We start from the raw sequence: 22613 nt of genomic DNA, 5'->3' as shown, positions 1-22613 counted from the left end.
AATTAAACCTTATAATAAGCTCTCATTGAAATATTTGAGAAATTAAAATGGAGTTTGAGTTACCTCAATATAATTTTAATGAAAAGCCTCCTTCTTCATCAAAATTGCCATTGATTATATTAGTAGCAAGGTTAATTACTATAATTTGTATTGTGGTTTCTATAATTGTATTGAGGAGTAATAAAGTTACTTTGGATAATGGAGCTAAACTTGAGTATGATTATTACAACTCATACAGGTACTTATTCTAATCCTTTCTTTTTTTATCTTTACAGTAGTGATGTTTGTGTCAGTATATCTAAGATTTAAGCCAAAAAAAAACTCTATTATATTTTATTTTTCTTGTGTGTATATTCTTGTACAGGTACATGTTTGCTGTAATGGTAGCTGGAATTATATACAATACATTTCATATTCCATTTGCTGTATATTATCTCATAGCAAAGAAACATCTTATAAAGCACAAGAGCTTTCACAACTTTCAATTTTATGGTGACAAGGTTAGCAAATTTAATTTATTTTTTTAGTAACATAATTTATTGAGTTTCTGTTTTATGTACTAAATAAATAATTTTCTATCCCGAAATTATTTTTCTTTTATTCCATAAACCAAATAAAATTACATAATCTCATGTGTGGGGTATGGAGAATGGCCTGATCATATCTTGTAGAGATTGTTTTTACAACTTGATGTTGTAACATGTTGACAAATTTTGTAATAAAATTATTATTTAATATTGTGGTTTTTTTTTTGTTTTTTTTTCTTATACATGTAGATTACATTTGGCATGATAGCAACAGCAGCTGGGGCAGCACTAGGTGCAACTGTGGATTTACAAAAAGTTGTTTATACAGAAAATAACTCAAAAATTGATTACTTTTTGGGATTAATGCATATTCCAAATGCATTTCTTGTTGCTGCATTTGTGAGCTCTGGAATTTCTTCTGTCCTATCATCTTTGAGTCTCCAAAAGAGTGAATAATTATATAAATAATTCTATGTTTAAGAAATTCAGAATATTATTATGCTGTAACTTTTTATGATTAATGTATATGTGTGAGTTACTTGAATGTGTAGTGTTGATCATACCTAAATTTCTTGGTTGACTAGTGATATGAGTTTCCTTTTTTTTATATAATTAATGTTTTTAATTAAAGCTTTGAGACGTGAATATTACTATCTTTAATTTCAACAATTATCGTTTGTATATTCTTTAAGGGATGATAAACGATTCTCTATCAGGATACAACAAAGCATGAAATATAAGAACAGACAAATTTATTAATTTAATTAAAATTTAAATATTCAATTCAAATTTTAAATAAACAAATTGTTCAAGCAAATTACGAAAAATTAATTTTTTCCCAAGCTCATGTTTAAGTCATTTAGTACCTTTTTCAAACTTTTATATATTTATTTTATTATTAAAAAAAATTCTTTAATTTGTACATAGGACATATGTCCTAATTTATACCACTCTTCTTTCAACATATCACATAAAACGGATCAAGATTATAAAATAATACAACCATTAATTTTTTTTTTACTCATTTGCTAATGAAGAAGAGGCTTTTCATGTGAAAAGATTAAAAAAGTTTTAAAAAATGGTTGAATATGATTACGATGAAAAGCCTTTTTCTTCATTTTCATCACCAAATAAAATTCCATTACTTGTATTAATTGCTAGGGTTGTAACCTTAGCTTCTTTGTTGATTTCATCACTTGTGATGTATAATAATAAAGTTCCTTATATGAATGGTCAGATTGACTACACCATTTTTGATACATTCAGGTAAATTTGAATTAGTCAGATAAGTAATTCTGATTAATTAATACCTCATTTAGAAGACATTTTGGTTCTAATCCATAAAATCATTTGCATGGTAAAAATATTATTTATTAAAAAAAAAAAAGGAGGATCACTTATAATATTATTATTTTTTCAGATTCGTACTTGCTATAATGATAATGGGGATTTGCTACACTATATTGCTACTTCCTTTTGCAGCATATTACACGATAGCAAAGAAACAACTCATAGATCACCACATATTTCACTTGGTTCAACTTATTGCTGACCAGGTAAAACTATTTTTAAATGACAAGTGAATGGTAATTGAAAAAATATTTTATTCATATACAAAACTATCAAAAATTTGTGACTCCGCCTCTAATCGTAGATCATGTTTGGGCTAATGGCAAGTGCAGCTGGAGCATCACTAGCTGCAACAGTGGAATTATCAAAGGCTAAATTCGTAGATGACAACATGAGTGAAAAGATGCATAGCTATTTTGGTCTAATGTATGTCCCTAATGCATTTTTTGTAGTTGGACTTGTTGCCTCTCTAATTTCTACAATTTTATCCTCCAATAAGAGTGAATGAATCATCAAAGGAATTTTTGATATGCCTAGTGTCATCTATCAAATAGAATGGGGCTTTATTTATTTATATGTTCTACTTAGATTAATTAGCTAGTGTAGTCATTTTTTGTGGAGACTTTTCTGCGCTTTTGTTGACACACATATATATATATATATATATCAAACATTGTCACAAGCAGCCTATAATGGGCATTGGTCCTACTATTCATCATGCTACAATATTGTTATGCCATGATATATATCTATCATGTCTTTCTTTGTTGACCAAACAATTATTTCATCGAATATCTAAAGCATCTTTAATGAAATTATTTACTTTTTATCTCAAAATCTTTGTTTAGTTATAAAATTGGGATTTAAATTTGTGAAAGTAGTTCAAATAAAATTGACTTTCTGAGATTTAATTTTCACGCTTCTTGGTGATGTTTATTGCCAAAGGCCCACTTCATGCCCCAAATTGCTCATAACATAATCCAATTATGAGATCTACCACTGATGCAAGACCCTTATCGAAACAACAACTGCTCCTCAATCTCAAACAAATACGATTATCATCCCCTTATTGCCAAAAACAAATTTGAATTACTGTCAATGAGTCTTATTCATAATACTACATTAATTAATTGAGAAAATACAATGAACAGAAATATACCAACTCATCATTATTGCTCTCCTTCACCATCTGAAGACATGTAACTCATAGGTGGAGAAGAGTCCACATTATTATCAATTGTTTGAAACTTATTTTTGCAAGCATGACAAGTAATTTCCAAAATTGATGAACTTATTCTGTTAATAGCTTCCTCTTTCAATTTTTTTGCTCTTTCAATTTCAGCTTGTGCTTGTTGTCTAATTCTCTTTGCATTCTCGAATTCCCTCTCCGCGTATTCCATCTCCCTCTTCGCGCTCCTACGTGCTTCCTCAGCGTAGGCCTTTTCAGCCATAACCAAATTAAGTACCTCATGATTTGGTGATGATGATCCAATGGATAATTTCAAATGTGCTTCTTCAATAGTATTTTCATGATGACTACTACTTTTTAGGCCAAGTTCTAAATTTGTACTATTTTTTGGTAAAGGCATTATGGCTAATTTTGGTAAATTTGTGTCACTTGAAGAACAAGCAGCTGTAATTGGTTGCAATCTTGGCCTAATTCTCCTTATAGTGCAACTGTCTTGGTGCTCAATAAAACTTTCCACTCTACAAAATGCATGCATGGTCAAATAAAATATTAATTTAATGTTTTCATCAACTTAGCAAACAAAGTTAGCTAGGTATATATCTAGGGGTAGTAATTAGACAAGCAAAAAATAAAAGCAAAGGGGCTACTACTTCTATATACAATTCTGATTTATCATAAAACAGACGAATCAGTCAATTACGTAATATGCAGCACAAACAAAGATGCACATTGTGTTCTTGATAATGACACTATATATATATATATTTAAAAGTGAAATATAAATTAAGCTAGCTAGTTCATATATCACTTCCATTGGCTAGGTGCTAGTTAAAGTATTTCTATTGGCAAATTGTATCAAAGATTGAGGAATGTGTGCTTGTTTGTTCACTATCTCTCCTCTTCCTAATATATATATATTCCGGACATAACAATAATAGTATATTCAGTATAATTATCATAAAAAATTAATTTTATTTCTTTTTAGAGTAAAAGATCAACATACTCAGTATAATTTCCACAAATAACAAAATTCATTAAGATCAACATACTCAGTATGATTTCCACAAATAACAAAATTCATTTTGATAAACCGTCGATTATGTATATTAGTAATATAACTTTAATTTTGTTTGGATACACTGAGGTCAGTAAAAGTTACCTTGAAAAAACGCGACCACAATCACAAGAATGTCCTCTAGTACCACAAGTCTTGAGATGTGCTTTGTAATCAGATTGAACAGCATAAGCTTTTCCACATTTATCACAAATCCATTGCTTATTATCACTATGTTTTCTTCTAAAATGTTTCTTTATCCCAACAAGATCACCAAGGGCATGACAAGGATCATGGTGTAAACAACTTGGCTCTGGACAAACAAATACTCTCTTTTTAACATCAATTTCTCTCTTCACTAATTTCCATGGCACTTTGTGTCTCCTCCTATGCATTTGCAAATTTTGATCCCTTTGAAAACCTTGATTACAAATCTCACATATATATCTATCGGATTCCAATAGTGTTTTTGGGGAAAGTGAGACCACTTCTGCATCTGGATCTGACATTCAACAATTTACATAATTCAATAGTTTATATATAACAAAGTAGATGTTGGAGTATATTATAAAACAAGAACCATATATTGAACCCCTTCTCCTAGATATTATAAATGTAACAAGACAGCTCAAACTGGTTAGTGACCGAGCTAGAAATTTATATAACAAGTTTGTTATATAAAAATAATAACTCCTAGATGCAATTCTTAAAACCCTATTTCTTCGTACTTCAAGAGTTTATTAAATATATAAAATCATAATAAAAAAAGAAAGAGAGAGAGGATAAACACTAATTATAACTATGGTGACAGAGTCAGAAATTTACAAAAAAAAAATAGTACTTAATAGATAACACGTCACACCTAGAATTTAAATTCGTAACCTAAATCAATTCTTGAAACCCCCTCTTTATATCAAAGGATTCAACGTTTGTAACACGATAATATAATTTTTCGATAAAAAGAAAAATTTGATTCAAAATTATTACCTGGTGTACCAGCTGGTCTTCTTTTCCTTCTATTAGAATCCCCAGAATTAATAAGAGCTTCTGAAGAAGAAGAATTATCCAACATGGAGAAGAAATTTTAATTTGTATGTATCTATAAAATTCTTTTGTAGATCAAAGTGAAAAAAATAAATAAAAAGAAGATGAATTTTTAAGACAATATTACCCTACTTGTAACTAGTGGGAGTGGGGACTTTTTAGGAAGGTGGGAAGGCACTTTCTTTTTGAGAAAATCAGTTATCTTTTAAAGCTTTTTTTTTTTTTAATGAACTTTCTTGTAAGGTTTTCATTGATTATATACCTTGAGCAAGTAAGAGTTAGTCTTGCTCATAGGTCCGATATATATAGAGTGACGGGTGATCAGTTTTTTTTTATATATTTATATCATTTATACGAATATTTGTTCATAAGTAAATCTCCTTTTAATATAAATTTGTAATTTTGAAATTAAGACAAATTATTTAATATAATAAGTAAAGTTAATAGAATTGATGATATAAATTCCTTACATTAATAATATAATTGAATTCAGAATATTAAGTTTATAATTATTATTATTTTTAAATAAAAAAAATATCTTTAACCTTGAGTGAAACCAATAAGTCCACACATGTAAAGAGAGAGAAGCAACAAGACAAGAGAAACAAAAAAAAAACATCCCTCATACACAAGAAAACAAATTAAAGAGTCATTATATCATGACACACAATGTAATTTTCATGAACAAATGTGTTGTTATTTTTATTTATTTCTTTGCTTTTGATAATTTCATAAAGCGGACGTTTGATTATGTTTTATTATGAAATTTTAAAAGAATAATTTTTACTTTTAAAATAAAAAATATTATGTGAAAATTAAAATTGTATTTGACCTTTAATATAAACTGAAAATTATTTTTGATTTTTTATAAATAACTTAGAATGAAAAAGTAAACACACAATATTGTTGTTATTTCTAAATTCTTAAAAAAAATAAAATTAGAATTTCAGAATTTTATTATCAAACACAATGAGTGATTATTTCATGACACAATGTAATTTGCATGAATTTTTTTTTTTTTGAGAACTTTTATAAAGAGTAACTTAGGATATGAAGTTACAGGTGACCTTTATTTTCCTTTTCAACTTTTTTTTTTTTTTTATAAAAAACAAAAAGTGAAAAGTTGAAAGTGTTTTTTTTTCCAAAAAAATAAAAATAAAATTCCATTGACCAAAGTAAACATGATTAAAAGTTTTTGTAGCAGCTTTTATGAAAGATGGTGGAAAATGCACGATTAAGCAGCTTTGTTATTAACAAAGTTTTGTCTATTATACATATATATTGCATCTTCTTTTTTTTTAAAAAAAAAGAATAATTTGCTCCTTTTTGGAGTTTCAATTTCACGATAAAATAACATAAAAATTATTGTTAGATAAAGTCATATATCTCTGTAATAATGACAATTTTATGAGTATTTATTAATTGCTATAGTAAAAAACAAATAATATAACAGATCATACGTTAAAATAATCGTGTCTTTGGAACACTTTGACAATATTCCCAAATATAGAAATACATTTGTTGTAAATTTCAGAATTTTAGGATTTGTATTTGAATTCTATTTACATGCAAAAAAATGAAACACGAAACAAACAAAAAGACAAAGAAATAACAATAATGAGATAAATAATGGAGACAAAAACCATTAGGGGTAATGAAAAATATAACAAAATAACAAAAATAAAGGTACATATATATTTCCCTGTTTATAGATTCCTTTGGCTTGCTAGCCTGACAAACTTTAATTTAGATTACTTTCAAATTAAGAAATAATCCCTCATAAGACAAGAGTACGTAGGTTGCATAGCAAAAATTTGATGTGATCTAATTCACCCCTTTTTAAGTCGTATAAAATAACAACGTTACATTGGACCTAGAGTCGATTATAACTTGGTTATATCTTAATGAGCTATGCAAAAGGCTTAATACGTGTCAATTTCTTAAATTTTTCAGTAAATTTCATTAAAAAAATACTCGAAATATTCAATGAAAAAAGTGATCTTTTAGCCATAAAGGTAAAGAAAAATAAAATAAAAGTAAGTATTGAATAATAGAAAACTTGAGTATGACTTTAAGTTTTAACTATGGGTATGGTATGTTTGTCTCTGTAGCAACAGAGGCATAATGTATGGTACAATCACAATTTTGGATCACAAACTTTAATGAGACAATCCAAGTCCTTTCCTTGTCAATTTTCCATCTTCTTAATTGTATTTTGTACCTTCATATCTTGTCAATCTTTTTCCTCTTCTTATTCAAAAAATGGAGGTTTCTCAAGTGTTTTCTCCCTCCTACTAAGTGACAAATGCCCGGGCCCGGGTGGGAAGGGGGAAGTCGACCTAACTTGTTCACGACTCAGACGTAGTTATTACTGATGTACAAGACAAAAACATCAAAACTATATTCGTTCCATTTAAGTTTATGTAATGTAATTTGATTCAACGTAGCACTTAGTAAAGAGGGTGAATCGACCAACTTGTTTGGAATCAAGACGTAGCTATTATTGTATATTGTTTCATGATGAAAAGAAATGTTGCAAGGGTACATTATAGGGACAAAAGGGTGGTTACTAATTTTGAACCATACAATATACATAAATAAATTTGTAATTCTACAACTCTATATTATCTGTTTTTCTAAGAAAATAAAAGGTGGAATAAAATCTTACATCAAATGGAGAAAAAGACAACAATAAACAAACAAATGACAATCTTCAAGCCTTATATTTTCGTTAAAAAATTATCTAATATGCATAAATAATCTCTTTATAATTTAGCAAACAAAAACGATTATGATCTGAATTTCATAAATAAAAATTTTGACTTTGTCTATCTCCGCTAGGATGAATTTTTTGTGAGGGTACATTATAGGGACAAAAGGGTAGTAACTACTAACTAGCTTTGGACCATATAATATACACACATAGTACATATATTATCTATTTTTCCCTAGAAAATAAAAGTTGGAATAAATCTTACATCAAAAAGAGAAAAAGACAACTATAAACAAACAATAATCTTCAAGCCTTATATTCTTGCCAAAACATTATCTAAATAATAATATATAAACAAAAATAATTATGATCCATATTTTATAAACTAAAAATTCTGACTTTGTCTCCCGTGGAATGAAATTTTGTGAGGGTACATTATAGGGACAAAAGGGTGGTAACTAGCTTTGGACCATATACTATACACACACATAGTCATGTAATTTATTAACTCTATATATATTATCTCTTTTTCCTAGATTGTAAAAGAATAAAATCTTAGATGAAAAAGGAGAAAAAGACAACTATAAAAAGACAAATAATAATCTTCAAACATGAAACATCCCATGCTATTGTTGAAGAGTTTCTTGCAGAATATATTTGTTGAGAAATACTTATGGCATAATGTCTCTATTTTGTTTTTGTCTCTTGGATGCTAACAAAAGTAATATACAAGACAAGATACCACAAATTTCAGTGCAATAAAAGATGCCATTACTATGCTATAAAATTATTGAGTTGTATATGTCACATAAATTTAGTTGTATCACTATCACAAAATCATTAACTTTAATTCGATGAAAATGTAAATTTTACCATAGGGAGTTCTCTGTAATTATATTGAACCTAATTTTAATTGTGTAGATATGACAAAACTTAAAACTCTTTACTATTTTACTTGGTATTAGATTGGGGTTTGAAAGTTGAACAAATAACCACTCTTTAGTCTTTATTATTTTACTTTGTATAAAAAAAACCATACGTATCACTTCGAGACAACTTCAGATATTTGTGGCGTCTGAAGTTAGTCTCGATAAAGTCAAACTTAAGGTATAATGTCTGAAGTTTCATATGGTTGAAGTTCATGTATACATGACTGAAATTCAAACAAATTTGGGGGAAGGGGCCCCTTATAAAGCTGACACTAAATATATTCAGCGTAATTATATAAGTGAATGTGGGAAGGGTAGAATGTAATGTAAGCAGACATGACCTACTATACATTTGTGAGGTAAAAAGACTGATTCCGAAAATGTATTCACTTGTTTAAACAAAAACATTTAGATGCAAAGAATTAACAACGAGTCACATCGTTAACATATGATGAGCCCAAACAAATTGCTATTCCCAGTTCTTAGCCCTGTTTTCTCCCCTGTTTTAACAGAGATAATAGGTATTTTCATTTTAGGCAAAAATGTATCACTAGGATGTTGGTAACTTTGCCATATTATGTTCCTATTTTTCGAGTTGTCAAGTAAAACAAGGTTCCCATCACTCGTATTCTCATTGTCGGTGCCACCATAGTCCCTACTATGAATCACTTTCACCATCACAACAAGCATCGCTGTCGACGATTACCAACACCATTATCAATCACCACACATTGTTTCTACAACAACACCAACTAAATGAATTGTACATTTATTATGTGTAAAAATATATAAACTATGTACATTCTAATGTTGAAAAATAAACAATTTAAATGATTCATCATTCATATCTCGAAACAACATCTTAGAATATATGTCCATTCATGTTCAGATATCTTAATCTTAACATCAAAAAATGGATATTTTACCATGCCAGCCCCCTATTATCGCAAACACACCCACGTTTATTTTGTTTTAAAACAATTACGTAAAAGAGTTTCCTTATAGTTGATTTATTTACAAGAAAACCATACACGCAAAAAAAAAAAAGTTACAAGATACAAAAACTACACAAAATTAGTAAATGCTAACAAACCTCACAAAATGTGGTTTCCTTTATTTTATATACTTTTTTCATAACTTATGTCATGTGTGTTTCCCCCTACCACCTAACTCTTTCTCTTGGCATTTGTTCTTCTTTTTTGTTCTCAATTCCTTAAACAAATGCCAATTTTTTTACTTGAATATCAAGAAAGAGAAAAAAGTAGGGGAAAATCACATACCTAAAAAACCAAAAACCAAATTTAAAAAATTTACAAACAATGAGGCTATGGAGAAAAGCTTTTGGTCTAGTAAAAGATCATAAAAGCCTCTGGTTAGCTAGCATTTCAAGACGAACATCATTTCGAAATCCAGAAATGGAAGCTGCTGTGATTAAAGCTACGAGTCATGATGAATTAACAATCGACATGAAAAATGTTGATCGCGTTTATAAGTGGCTACGATTATCTCCTACCCACCTAAAATCTCTCATTTGGTCCATTTCTTTACGTATGGAAAAAACAAAAAGTTGGGTTGTTGCAATTAAAGGATTAATGCTCATGCATGGTGTCTATAGTTCTAAAATCCCAGCTATCCAAAGGATTGGTAGGCTACCATTCGATTTATCAAATTTCAAAGATGGATATTCAGATCCTTATAAAATTTGGGGAATAAATGAATTTATTCGCGCTTATTTCACCTATCTTGATCAAAAATCCTCTCTGCTATTCATGAATTTGCAAGAAAGGAGGAACTTACAAAATCTGGAACACATCAATGATGATGATAATAATAATAATAACGTTGTTGTTATGGTTGAAGGACGTTATTCCATGATACAAGATCTTGTTCTACTACAAAAATTGCAATATTTACTTGATATGTTGCTTGAAATTAGGCCATTATGTGGTAATGCTGTTGTACCTCTTGTTCTTGAAGCTATGGATTGTGTTATGATTGAAGTTTTCGACGTATACAGCAGAATTTGCAATGGAATTGCTAGAATTCTGTTGCGGATTTATTCTGCTGGAAAAGTTGAAGCTAGTATGGCACTTAGCATTGTACAAAAAGCTATGATGCAAGGTGAAGAATTGTCAGTATATTTTGAGTTATGTCAAAGTATAGGGGTGAAAAATGCAGCTGAATTTCCAACAATTGAGCAAATTCCTTATGAAGATATTAAGGAACTCGAAGAGATTATCAATGGAGTTTCTGAAAAGGAATCGCGAATGGTTCCATATCAACATGAAGGTAAAGGTATAGTTGTTGTACGCGAAAAAAATGGTGATCAAAATATCGAAAAAGAGAGCAAGTTGAGGACAGTAATTACTGATAAATGGGAGAGATTTGATGAAGATTTGATGCAAAATGATGGAGTGAAAAATGCACCATATGCAATTAATCCTTTTGAAATATGTACATATAATGTACCTATTAAAAGAACTCCAGACTTACCAGATCTAATTAGCTTCTTATAGCAAGATGGCTATATGTCAAAATAGTGGCTATATGTGAAAACAATGGCTATATGTGAAAATAGTGGCTATACGTGTAAACTTTCAGATGTTATATTAGTGACACAATAGCAGAAGAGCAAAAAAAGGAAACACTATTTACATTTATACATACATATTGTATCACTTGTGGTCTGGTATTTCTCTGAACCTCGTGCATAACGAGAGCTTTAGTATACCAGACGAACCTTTTTTTAATACATATTTGTATCACTATAATCAACAGAATAGAGAGTAAGGTGCTTCAAAAATTATTTCATTTTTTTCGCGCAAACAAACATGAAGAGAGTAATGTGAGCAATACATGAAACAAACTCATCTTAGGATCTAGCTTCCGAAAAGACCGCATAATACAATCCAAAGAAAATATGGTGGAAATTCTATTGCAAATGTATGTACAGGTAAACGATAAAACAAGAAATCTCTTACAAATACACATTGGTCAGCAATCTTCCGGTAGCTGCTATCTTCATCCATCAGCATGCACAAAAGGAAGTCCTCGAAAATCTCTACTCGTTGCTCCAGAATTGCCTAACACATCACAGCAATACATCAATGTACATTTCCTTCATTATTCACAAGCATATTGTAGGTGGTATTCTCTCTGAAGGAAACAGTTGCTACGGATGGATTGATGGTCATCAACCTGTAAAGACAATTATACAATAAGTAAAAGAGATATTATGCTGAAACATGACACTTCAGTAAGTTGAAACAATAGTATTCGACGTTGAAGCAAATCATCATATGCACTTGAAAATAATAGGTAGAGCAATAAAAGTATAATAGGAGGACAACAAACAAATGATTAGATGGCTTTCACACCACAAGTAAGAACTGAAACACTTATTGATGAGTTCTAAAAAATATCACGAGAAGGTAGCGAAAAAATTCTTTTCAAGAAAGAGATTCTTGAAAAGTCCAGAATTGAAATGACACTGAACTCTATAATTTGATAGAAACTTGATGAGACAGACATACCAACTCAATTTGTGGGTTCAAGCTTGAAGTGGAGATTCTGGATCAGAACCGGAAATAGAAGAGAATGACACAGTATCTTCTTTAGCCATAGACACAAAGTTGAGAGGGCCGGTAGAGAGCCTTGTCATTTCCTTGAAATAACCATTGTGCCGCACAGAGTTGGAACGGGGTGTTAAGAGCTCTGGAGTTGCACAAGACATTGAGCTCCTACGTGGCGAGGGTGTAACAGATCCATGTCCATTGGCATGATAACCATTTCCCTTCCTAAAGCTGCTGCTTCTTCTTGGGCTAGGTTTGGAACCATATACAGATTTCTTCTCTGCCAGCAGCATATCATGGAGTTTCTTCTGATCCTGTACAAAAAGATTTTACGAGGGCCGAACATTGCCGCTTCCAAAACCAAAAGAATTGGATGCTCTTTCTCGTCTTTGGACTTGTTCAAAACACATAAAAAGGTGTAGACTACAATAATAAATTATGTTCAAGTGACATCTACATCATGCATTCTCCTAAATTTTATGTGTTCCATACATTGATGAGAATATTTGACATTACCTGAGCCCGTTTCTTTGACTCTTCTTTCTGCTTTCTAACCACTTTGTAATCCTCCAATATTGACACCAATCTCACCTACAAGTAGAGACCAATTCATTTTAAAAACAGCGCAACCAAAAAAAGAGATCTAGATAACTCTAGCAGTAGGAGAACTCACCCCATCATAAAGAAACAACTTCTGTTTCTCATCTTCCCAAGCTAGTGTCTTGTTAATCAAAGCTTTAACCACGACTAAAAATAAATGCAGTCGATTTCAGTTTCATCGGAATATCCAAGATAAATGATAACAAGGAATGACAGAGTAGATTACCTGGAATTTTAGTCACTTTAATTCTAGCTTGCTCAGCGCGCTTTAAGTTTATGTGAGCACCTCTTCCACCACTGTAACGTCTATAATCCTGATAACAGAAAAAGCATTACTCAAACTTTGGACAAAGTAAATCTACAACTATTGTACTCCATTTGACAAGGAACATAAATCTGTAACAAACACACACATCAAAAGTAAAACTAGAGTAACTGGAATAAATAATAGTAAACGGAGATCTGCGGTTAGCTATGTCACTGGCCTACAGGAAATCAATTGATTTATACCTGGTTATAATCTTCAAGCCAGTTTTCCTCCTCACAAGCAAAAAGCCACCAGTCTATTTTATCCATTATATCTTTTCGACTTAAAGCTTCATCCTTTGCTTTGTTTATTTGTGCTTCAATATTTTCCAGGAGTTCACAAGGGTCCACAAGACCTTCAAATGAAGTTTGAATTCATTTCCGCGCACGGACATCTTAGTAGAATACAACTTTATGTATCCGAGATTTGATGTCTTACCAGAGTCTATCATTGCACTAGATTTATCAGCTGAAGTACTTGGATCAGGATCGATATGGTTTTTGTAGCATATGTCCTCCAGCTCTGCTCTCCTTTTTATGACCAACTCCTTCATCCTGCTTGCTTTCAATTTGGTCAGCCTCTCCACTTCTGTCGATATCTATCAAAATCAATGTCATAGACAAAATTAAACTTCTCTACAGCCTGAGAAATTATCATTAGCGACAGATCAGTGGTTGCAATTGCGGGAAATCCGTCCAATGCATTAGTACATTTGACTCTATGCTTCACTAGCTTCATTAGAATCCTACTATGAGGTGAATTGCCTATATGCAACATTTTACTATTACTTGTTGTTTTCTTTGCTTCGTTTATCATACTATTTGTGATTGCTACTTTTCTTTCTCCATTTTTCTCTATGCTCTTCACTTGAGTCGAGGGTCTATTGGTAACAGCTTCTCTACCTTCACAAGGTAAGGGTAAGGCTGCGTAATGTGGGGCACCGAGTATGTTGTTATTGTTGTATGAGCTGGTCAAAAGAAATAAAAACAAGAAGTAGTGGGAAAAAGACAAAAAGGCAATAAATTTGAAAAGATTGTGCATGCTCACAAACCTGTTCAATAACCTCCAGAGAAAGAGCACCTGGTTCTGTAACCTCTGCCTCAGAAAGACGAAGAACGGAAGTGATCCTCGATAACTTACTCTTTTCTTCTCTGGTTGTATCCATTAAGGTCCAAAGCTCAAACAACAATCCAGCAACATCTTTTAGCTGCATCAATGATGAGATTTAAATTGGAAAAGAAGAAAAATCTATGAGAAGACAGAAGTAAGCAATACCTTCTGATATCGAACTTTTCTTTCTGTCTTCAGTCTGAAGATGGCCTGTTCAAGACTTTCCAATGCGCTGACACTAATGTTAGTGGATTGTCCCAGGCTTGTTTCATGCAAGCTTGGATGCACATCACTCACAGTTTTGCCAAAATCTAGCCCCAGGACACCACACAAAGAGTGCACCTCGTTTACACAGTCCACAACTTTTTGGATCCGCTCAGACTGCAGGAAGGAAAAATATTTATTGGTTAATTTGCTACAATAAGTATACTCAACATTAACCAAAAGTACAACACTCATGATGGTTACCCACAAATATTTTGTTCCTTGTTAAAATGCAAGTTAATCCATGCATACCTTCTCCTTTTGAAGAGCACGAAGATGAGATTTGTATTCGGAGAGGTTTCTCAGTGACAAGTCATGATCTTCCAGATTTAAGGAACTCATGGCATTGATGATATTAGAATACTCGGAAATCTCACTAGTTATCTTGTCGATTTGTGTCTTTACATCTGCAAACTGCTTAACTCTTTCATCTTTCTTAACTCTTAAATCATCGATAAGTGGTGTAACGAATGCTAGTTGCTCCTTCAATGATGCTGACTTCTTCTCTGGCTGTTTCTGTTGAGTTGAGAAAGCATGGTTTAGAAGCATTAGCATACACATGATGTTTGTTTGACTATTAAAGTATTGAAATGGACTTATCCATATCTCATGGTGCAGTGACATTGAAGTAGAATTTTTCGGAAGTTTCCGGAGACAACCTTATATAGCTAAGATGATGCCAAATATGAGACATAAAGAAACAGCCTGTAAGCTAACAGTTGTGGAAGTTGCCCACAGAGCTTTGGTTTAGTCAAAAGAGTGCAACACATGGTGTGTGAGTTAGGCGTATATCACGGGTTTGCACCTTACGAAAGACCAAATTCTGGTATTTAAATGGAGAAGGGTAGAGAGGGGAGGCTTTTCTATAACTCTTCCAACACCAAGAGAACTGGAGAAGAGTTCATTACCAGTGAATTAATATTGAGTTCACCAAGAGCAGCCATTAACGTTGCAACCTCGGCTTCTTTGGTTGCAACCGATTGATGAAGACATCCTTTTGTATTTGCAGCTTCTTCAACTTTTCTCCGATAAACTTCCAAACATTCTCTCTCCAGCTCCGACAGCATACGGTTTTTATCAGCTTCAGTCTCTCCAATGTCTTTCCATATTTGCTGGACATCAGATAAATAGAGTCAAATAAAACTAGCATACTCATAATTCTAACTTGGTTGACTGAATTCGCAATCTCCCATAAACAGGGAAAGAGATATTAATCCAATTTGGCTTACGAAACTTACAGAAACACAAATTTGAATTCAGGAATTGAAGATTCTTACGTCTAACTACAAACAAACCATCAATCAACTATACCTCAATCCCGAATCCAAGACTTAATCAACAATAAGATACAGGAGAATTCAAAGCCAATGAAAACATTAATCATTCCCATCAGAACTCTTCTGATACATCATCTTTACAACATACAAACTACTAAATGAGTTCAACTTACGTAAAATAGAGCAAAGGGGAACTATTCCAACTCGGTTGATCTACCATGATAGTAAGAACACTCATGCCAAGTTCCAACTTATAAACCATTAACAGACCACTCAAAGCAAAAAGTGACTATTTATGTTCAAGACCAGCTCTTTAGCCCACAAGAACAACAACAATAACTAAGCCTCAGTCCCAAACAAGTTGGGGTCGGCAAGTCCCACTCCTCTACAGGAGCGGAGCCACGGTATGCTATATATGTAGATATAATCCTTGGTTTCTTAGTGTGTTTAACTCTTTATATTCTAAACACCATTAATAAAAATGCTAACTCCGCCATGGCTACTCAGCCAGAATAGCAAAATCCCGCTCTTCAATCGAGTAGCAACATCCACTCAACCACAAAGAACTTCCTCAAAAAACATAAATTTATGAAAATTTGGAACATCAAGAATTATTAATAAGGTTCCTTCAGTAAACAGAACATTCCCTCAACAATTAAGTACACAAGAAGAAAAACAAAAGGAAGCTTCCCTCAAAGCAAACAAAAACAAAACAAAAAAAGATGGAAGTACCTCTAGTTCTCTAAGTAAAGTATGGCAAGTAGAACTTGTATGGACACTGCAGCAAGAAGGACTTGCAAAAGCCAGCATCATATCTGCTGATGATAAATCACAGATGATGATTATCCCTCTATATTTCTCCTTCACAAAAGCAACATAAAAAAATAGAAGTTCAAGAAAAGTTTACCCTTTTACAGCACAAATTCAATTAGCTTCCATCAAGAAAAGCTAATATAAAGCCAACAGTACTTTTATCCTGTCTTTTCAATCAACAGAAACAAAAGGGGACCAATGATATGAACTAAGAAAGCAGCTACCTTTTGTTTGGATCAAAATAAAAGGCCTAATGCGGAAACTTACAATTACAAACATCTAACAAATTATACTAAAATTACACCAAATACAAAATTTTAGAAAATTAAAACCATAAAGACTCAATTTTTGCTAAACCCCATTTCTATATGGTATCATAGAAAGTCATTATCAACCCCCAAAAGCAAAAAAGACACAATTCCTTAAAAGATAAAGAAACTACACGTAAAGGGAACGTATGACAAACCCCAAAACAAAATGTTTAAAAATAAAAATGCTTCCTTTCTTGTATGAAGAGATGATTTTTGAAATGTAAAGCTTCCTTTCTCACCAGAAAAAGAAACAAAAACAGAAATTAGGTCATACCCACCTAGTCACCAACTATAGAAAAGACAAAAAATGAACTTGCTTTCCTTAGTAACTTCGTTTCTTCATTCTTTTTGTTCCTTTTACTTGAGGAAACAAACTAGAAAATGGGCAAAGAGTATTAACAAGTTAGGTACATGACAACTTAGGAAGAATTAATGGTGAAAAAGATTGTTGCTGATTTTTAGTTATGGAAGAAGAACTGAGCAGAGATGGTTCAGCTGCAGGACACTCCAGCTTGGAAAATACAAATAAATATTTCACTCTTTTTATTTGTTTATGTTTAGATACAAATTCATAGCCTATATTTTTACGAGTAAAGTCTAAAAAGAACAATAAATGATATTTACTAAAATACTATATATGAATAGAAATTTATTGAACTTTGAGAAAAGGAATGAAATATGCTCGATCACAATTATTTTACTCTAATTTCCACCTTTTACGATTTTCATATTTGACGCTAAGCGATAAATTTGTGCTTAGTCATCTCACTTTAATATGATGAATCTCTCATACTTTCTAATCGTAGTATTTGCAATCTTTTTCTTCACATGTTTAATTAACTTAGCTTTATTTTGTGCATTTTATCTTTTATAGGAGTCATTTCTATCTTATTTTGAATATCTTGATTCATAATATTATCTCTTGTGATATATTCACACATCTAATCAGCATTCTAATCTTTGTCACTTATATCTTTTGGACATGAGAGTTCTTAACCAATCAACAGTTTATCTTGTATATATAACATAGTTGATCTAATCACGACTTGATAAATTTTTTCTTCTAAGTTTAGATGGTACATTTTTGTCACATAGACATCAGATACTAGCTCTATTTCGTCCATTTCGCAACACTATGATAAGTGACATTTTCGTTATCTTGAATTACTGACCTCAAATACTTGAAACTTCGAGATCTCTTAGGAATAACTTGTATGCAACTCTCACGTCTACGTCAACGTTCGTTTTAAGACATATCATTAAATTTATGCTTTAAATATTTTATTTTAATCCTGATCAATTTAAAATCTTTTAATTTGAGTATTACTCTTTAAACTTCCAATCTCGTGTTATTGATATGATTTATCAATTTATCATTTGAAGCTTAAAAAAATAATTTTTGCAATTATAGACCCACTTTACCCACTTTTCAAGTAGAAAAATACTCTAAAACTGAGTAATTCCAATTATCATCAATGATTAGAAATACCAAGTAGATCATCACATCATTAAAGAATGATTGGTCTTTTTACAAGCCTATTTAAATTAAATATTTTCTTTTCTCAAGCCAATGATATAAACCATGTGAAATGTGAATGGATATATTCCAATTTCCTTAGCGTGACCTCACTTTCCATAAGTGCGACCGTTAATATTTATATAAATTGAATTAGTATACATGTATTTGTATTTATATAAAGTGAATTATATATATGTTAAAATATCGAGGTATAAATATTAGTTGAGGTAAAATTAAATTATATTCGTTATGTCTTATGGCAATAGTAATGAATATGATATTAATAATGTTGAGAACAGTTATGACATTATTTTATTTTGTCAGTTGTTTGATTTGTTATATTAAATGAATATTAGTGTATTAGCATAAAAATAGTATTTTACAGTATTATCATGGTACACACTATATATGTATATAAAAATTATACTTTTGTATATAAAAATTATTGTTTTGAAAATACTACTGTACCAAATAAATAATAATAAAAATAATATACATATATTGATTTCTCTAATACCAAAAAGGAAGGAATAATAACACTCTACATCTTTATTTAACTTGCATATATAATAAAGAAAATTAGGTAAAATATCCTTAAATTATTATAGTGCGATTGAGGTATATTGCTCAAATTTTCATGTAAAAATTAGAATACTTAGTAAAAAGAAAATCATATGCTTTTGAAAAAAAATGACTTTTTTTTTTTTACTTCTATCTAGTTGTAAAGGTTATTACTACACTTAATTCCTCACTCTAACCCAAAAATGAGAGGAACCAAAAAGAAAACTAAAAAATAGAAAAAAGGCTAGACCATTGTTCTTTTGAAAATTTTTCCCCTTTTGGTCCTATCATTCATTCAATTATATAAATCATAAAATATTTGCAAAGATTTGATTCCTTCTTATAGTAATTATAATAATTGCAATTATAGCCAACTTTGCATGGGACATATTCTTACTATTTCTGAGGTTGTTTTAATATTTTTCAATCAATTTTTACTTTGGGCATATGAAAAAGAGATACACATGTAAATTCAATTGGATATGTGAAAGATTAGCTATTATGATTTGTAAAAGAGGCAAATATCATGTAGAAAAAGCATATTGAATAGAAGTAATTAAATAAGATATGACATAACTTAAGTACTTTATCGAGAACATAATCTTAAATGGAATGTCATGGAGGGCACGAATCAAAGTAAAAGGTTAAGAGGTAGTTGTACGTCATCGCTTATATCACTCCATACTAAGCTAGTAGTCACGGTATTACTTTTATAGTTTTTTGTTCTTTTATTTTATGACTACTATTTTTTGTTTCTTGTACTTCAATTATCATATTATTTTGTTGATTCGTTGTTGTTTCTTTTTCAGAATGCGCTTAATGATCGTTCTACTTCCTAAGGTACGATCAGGAAGATTTGCATGTGTAAGCATATTACCTTCTTCATACCTTATTAATTATAAAATTACACTGGATATATTATCATGTTACTTTTTCTTTCTTTTTAACTTTTAATTTTAGTACTTCTCATGTATATAGTCGGCATAGCAAAGTGAATATTTGGTGGTTACATGCTATAATTGTCTTGCTTTTCCTTTTCAATAAACTGCCAAACTTTGCACAAATGGTCATGTAAAGTGAGCATTTATGTACTAGTTTTATAATATAAAAGTGTTAAAAGCTTGATTGTTATGACTTGTTTTTGTATTATAAAATATGTGTTTGATGAGGTTAAGAATAGAATAAGTTGTTGTTAAAGGTTGTGATTGAAATGGAATTGTTTAGCAATTAGATACTATAAACTTTGTAAGCATAAGATCGAAGAGATGGAATAAAAATATTTTGAACTAGCCATCTCGATTCATATATATTTCTGAAAAAAGATACATCATACATAACATAGCAAGATATGCTTTAATATGTATATGTATAGTGACGGTGTCAAAATATAAAGAAGTAAAATTGTGTAGAAGTCAAGAAACGTCAATATGAAATATTTTTACTAAACTACAAACAATATAATTTTTTGATACCCCTCAAGTATATGTGGTTCTGTCACTATATTTGTGTATCCAGAAATCCTAGTTGTCAGTATCCCGACATATACATACTATAACAAATAAAAAAAATGATAAATTATTTAGCAGCAATAAGTTGTCCCTATGTTATATCTACGGACAATAATAAATATGAGTATTGATAACCAACGTGAGTAGTTTTTGATTTGTTTGACATTTTATCTTCTAAAATTAATTAGTTCCCTTTACCTAATTTCCCTACCTCTTTATAGTTTATACTTTATATCAACAGTGATTAGTTTGGTGGGATTAGGTTTAGGTGATTTTTACATGAATATACAACTTGAGAGTTAAAGCAAAGTAATGATAATAATTCTCACCTTAATTAATTAGCTAATGGTAATCCTAATAATTGATGTTATGAATTAAGGATGACAAGAAAAATATCATCCAGAAACAATATCATGATATTACGTATCTATTTTCTTCACCTCAATTTATGTGATATTTTTAATTAAAAAGTTAATATTTAAATTAATAAAACAATACATTATATATTATATTTTTTAATTAAAATAAACAAAAGTATATGTAAGAACTTGTATGAGTTAAATTTCCAAAAGCAAATAAATATAAGATAAATTATAACATAATAAATATGTATTATCAATAAAAACATTGACCATCATACTCATAGTGACATCCAACAACTACTCATTATCTTTAATGACGGCAGGGCCTAGTTTTTTTTTTTTCTAAAAAAAATAAATATGTTTAGTATTGGAATTTGATTTATTCTAATTTGTATTTTATAAGATTTATTTTGAAGACGCACAGAATTTTGAAGATGTGAATTCAAGATCTCAACTATTTTATTATAATTGTTAATAGGGTTAATTACATGAATAGCGTGTGTAACAGTTGATTCATTTTTAAGTCCATAAATATAATTAATTAATATTTAAAACTACATTATGATTACATTACATGTACGATATTAGGGTTGTCACAAGAATTCCAATAAATCCAGAATTTTGTGAAGCACATATTTTATTATAAAATAATCAAGACAAAAATTGATGCTAAAATGACTTAAAAAGTAGAACATTCGTGTGATTTATTTGACTAAGAATTCCAACTATCATTGACTTCTGCCATTTCCAATTTTCATCATGAAGTATACTAAATTTTGAGCAAATATTGAACACAATTTAATTTGACAAACTCCCATAGTTGTTGGATGAAGTAAATCCAATCTCACAAAACATGCAATGAATTATAAAATTTGTTGATAATCTCTAGTTAATTTGTAGCTAAATAGCTTTCGGCATATTATATGTAAGATAGCATAAATATTTTTTAGCGGCAATTGGTTTATGATAATAGTTTAATTATTGCTTAATATGCAATTTTTAACGATAATTAGCATTCTTTATAAAAATTCCTAAAGCTTATGGTGACGTCAGATTCAATAACAATTAATTAATATCGGTAAAAATTTTAGCACTCTTTATTATTGTGTATATTTATCGTCGCTAAGTTATTTTGTTATAGTGTATATCTACTTGTTTAAATTTATATAAATTTAAATATTAACTTATAAAACACCTAAAATCTAATGACATAAATATCAGCTAATATCAAATTAAAAAATATGTCAAATATCAGTTGACGTCAAACTTTAAAAAATATGTTCATGTATTATGGTCTAATCTATCATAACTCAACTATCTATTGGTGGATTAATATTAAAGATTAATGCGTACTCGCAATTATAGGATGAAGACAATTTTTTTGATGAAATTAAAATGACTATAGAGTATAGAGTATAAGCTGGAAAAGAATGAAAGCACACCATTTTAAATTATATTATAAAATATGGGGAAAATTTTTATAAAAATATAGGTGGGCTGAGGTGGGCACCCCCACCTACTGTACCAAATAATCATTATCAATCATATTGACTAATTAGTAGCGGTTATTTATTTATTTATTTTAAACTCAATTAATTTAAAT

The 22613-nt window shown here is 30.3% G+C and overlaps 5 protein-coding genes across 10 annotated transcripts; 3 read left to right on the top strand and 2 right to left on the bottom strand.

The window, feature by feature from the left end:
* Positions 1-6: 6 nt before the first annotated feature.
* Positions 7-1114, top strand: LOC107029201 (CASP-like protein PIMP1). The gene is made up of 3 exons (XM_015230564.2): positions 7-238; positions 365-500; positions 777-1114. The coding sequence occupies exons 1-3, from the start codon at positions 48-50 to the stop codon at positions 981-983; spliced, it is 534 nt and encodes a 177-aa protein (XP_015086050.1). The 5' UTR covers positions 7-47; the 3' UTR covers positions 984-1114.
* Positions 1115-1549: 435 nt separating this feature from the next.
* Positions 1550-2559, top strand: LOC107030956. The gene is made up of 3 exons (XM_015232174.2): positions 1550-1793; positions 1948-2083; positions 2182-2559. Exons 1-3 carry the CDS (start codon positions 1606-1608, stop codon positions 2383-2385), a joined length of 528 nt encoding a protein of 175 aa, XP_015087660.2. The 5' UTR covers positions 1550-1605; the 3' UTR covers positions 2386-2559.
* A 359-nt stretch (positions 2560-2918) lies between these two features.
* On the bottom strand, positions 2919-5422 carry LOC107014199 (zinc finger protein SHOOT GRAVITROPISM 5). Its single transcript, XM_015214052.2, has 3 exons — positions 5108-5422; positions 4226-4622; positions 2919-3584 (listed from the first exon to the last, which is right to left on the bottom strand). Exons 1-3 carry the CDS (start codon positions 5190-5192, stop codon positions 3047-3049), a joined length of 1020 nt encoding a protein of 339 aa, XP_015069538.1. The 5' UTR covers positions 5193-5422; the 3' UTR covers positions 2919-3046.
* A 4482-nt stretch (positions 5423-9904) lies between these two features.
* LOC107007798 (putative clathrin assembly protein At1g25240) lies at positions 9905-11581 on the top strand. Its single transcript, XM_015206584.2, has one exon. The coding sequence runs from the start codon at positions 10126-10128 to the stop codon at positions 11320-11322; it is 1197 nt and encodes a 398-aa protein (XP_015062070.1). The 5' UTR covers positions 9905-10125; the 3' UTR covers positions 11323-11581.
* A 17-nt stretch (positions 11582-11598) lies between these two features.
* On the bottom strand, positions 11599-17588 carry LOC107007797 (65-kDa microtubule-associated protein 6-like). 6 transcript variants are annotated; one of them, XM_015206580.2, is made up of 13 exons: positions 17339-17588; positions 16669-16797; positions 15568-15771; positions 14912-15175; positions 14561-14776; positions 14337-14492; positions 13724-13883; positions 13489-13640; positions 13205-13292; positions 13052-13125; positions 12895-12969; positions 12340-12692; positions 11599-12004 (listed from the first exon to the last, which is right to left on the bottom strand). In XM_015206580.2, exons 2-12 carry the CDS (start codon positions 16747-16749, stop codon positions 12357-12359), a joined length of 1806 nt encoding a protein of 601 aa, XP_015062066.1. In that variant the 5' UTR covers positions 16750-16797; positions 17339-17588; the 3' UTR covers positions 11599-12004; positions 12340-12356. The 6 variants fall into 6 exon arrangements, with proteins under 6 accessions (XP_015062066.1, XP_015062067.1, XP_015062064.1 ...); XM_015206581.2 differs by having other exon boundaries at positions 16669-16751; XM_015206578.2 differs by lacking the exon at positions 17339-17588 and adding an exon at positions 16844-17328 and having other exon boundaries at positions 16669-16751.
* Positions 17589-22613: the final 5025 nt, after the last annotated feature.

The sequence above is a fragment of the Solanum pennellii genome, chromosome 1, assembly GCF_001406875.1.
Source record: "Solanum pennellii chromosome 1, SPENNV200".
Taxonomy (NCBI): domain Eukaryota; kingdom Viridiplantae; phylum Streptophyta; class Magnoliopsida; order Solanales; family Solanaceae; genus Solanum; species Solanum pennellii.
This window is presented reverse-complemented; position numbering and strand designations above follow the sequence as displayed.

Coding starts and splice junctions, on each gene's coding strand:
- LOC107029201 (XM_015230564.2), top strand. CDS start 48: ATGGAGTTTGAGTTACCTCAATATAATTTTAATGAAAAGCCTCCTTCT. Junction 239..364: donor GATTATTACAACTCATACAG/GTACTTATTCTA, acceptor ATTCTTGTACAG/GTACATGTTTGCTGTAATGG. Junction 501..776: donor TTCAATTTTATGGTGACAAG/GTTAGCAAATTT, acceptor TTATACATGTAG/ATTACATTTGGCATGATAGC.
- LOC107030956 (XM_015232174.2), top strand. CDS start 1,606: ATGGTTGAATATGATTACGATGAAAAGCCTTTTTCTTCATTTTCATCA. Junction 1,794..1,947: donor ACCATTTTTGATACATTCAG/GTAAATTTGAAT, acceptor TTATTTTTTCAG/ATTCGTACTTGCTATAATGA. Junction 2,084..2,181: donor TTCAACTTATTGCTGACCAG/GTAAAACTATTT, acceptor CTCTAATCGTAG/ATCATGTTTGGGCTAATGGC.
- LOC107014199 (XM_015214052.2), bottom strand. CDS start 5,192: ATGTTGGATAATTCTTCTTCTTCAGAAGCTCTTATTAATTCTGGGGAT. Junction 4,623..5,107: donor AAGACCAGCTGGTACACCAG/GTAATAATTTTG, acceptor GTTGAATGTCAG/ATCCAGATGCAGAAGTGGTC. Junction 3,585..4,225: donor TGTGGTCGCGTTTTTTCAAG/GTAACTTTTACT, acceptor TGCATTTTGTAG/AGTGGAAAGTTTTATTGAGC.
- LOC107007798 (XM_015206584.2), top strand. CDS start 10,126: ATGAGGCTATGGAGAAAAGCTTTTGGTCTAGTAAAAGATCATAAAAGC.
- LOC107007797 (XM_015206580.2), bottom strand. CDS start 16,749: ATGATGCTGGCTTTTGCAAGTCCTTCTTGCTGCAGTGTCCATACAAGT. Junction 15,772..16,668: donor CTTTACTTAGAGAACTAGAG/GTACTTCCATCT, acceptor TCTGATGTCCAG/CAAATATGGAAAGACATTGG. Junction 14,777..14,911: donor GTGCTCTTCAAAAGGAGAAG/GTATGCATGGAT, acceptor TCCTTCCTGCAG/TCTGAGCGGATCCAAAAAGT.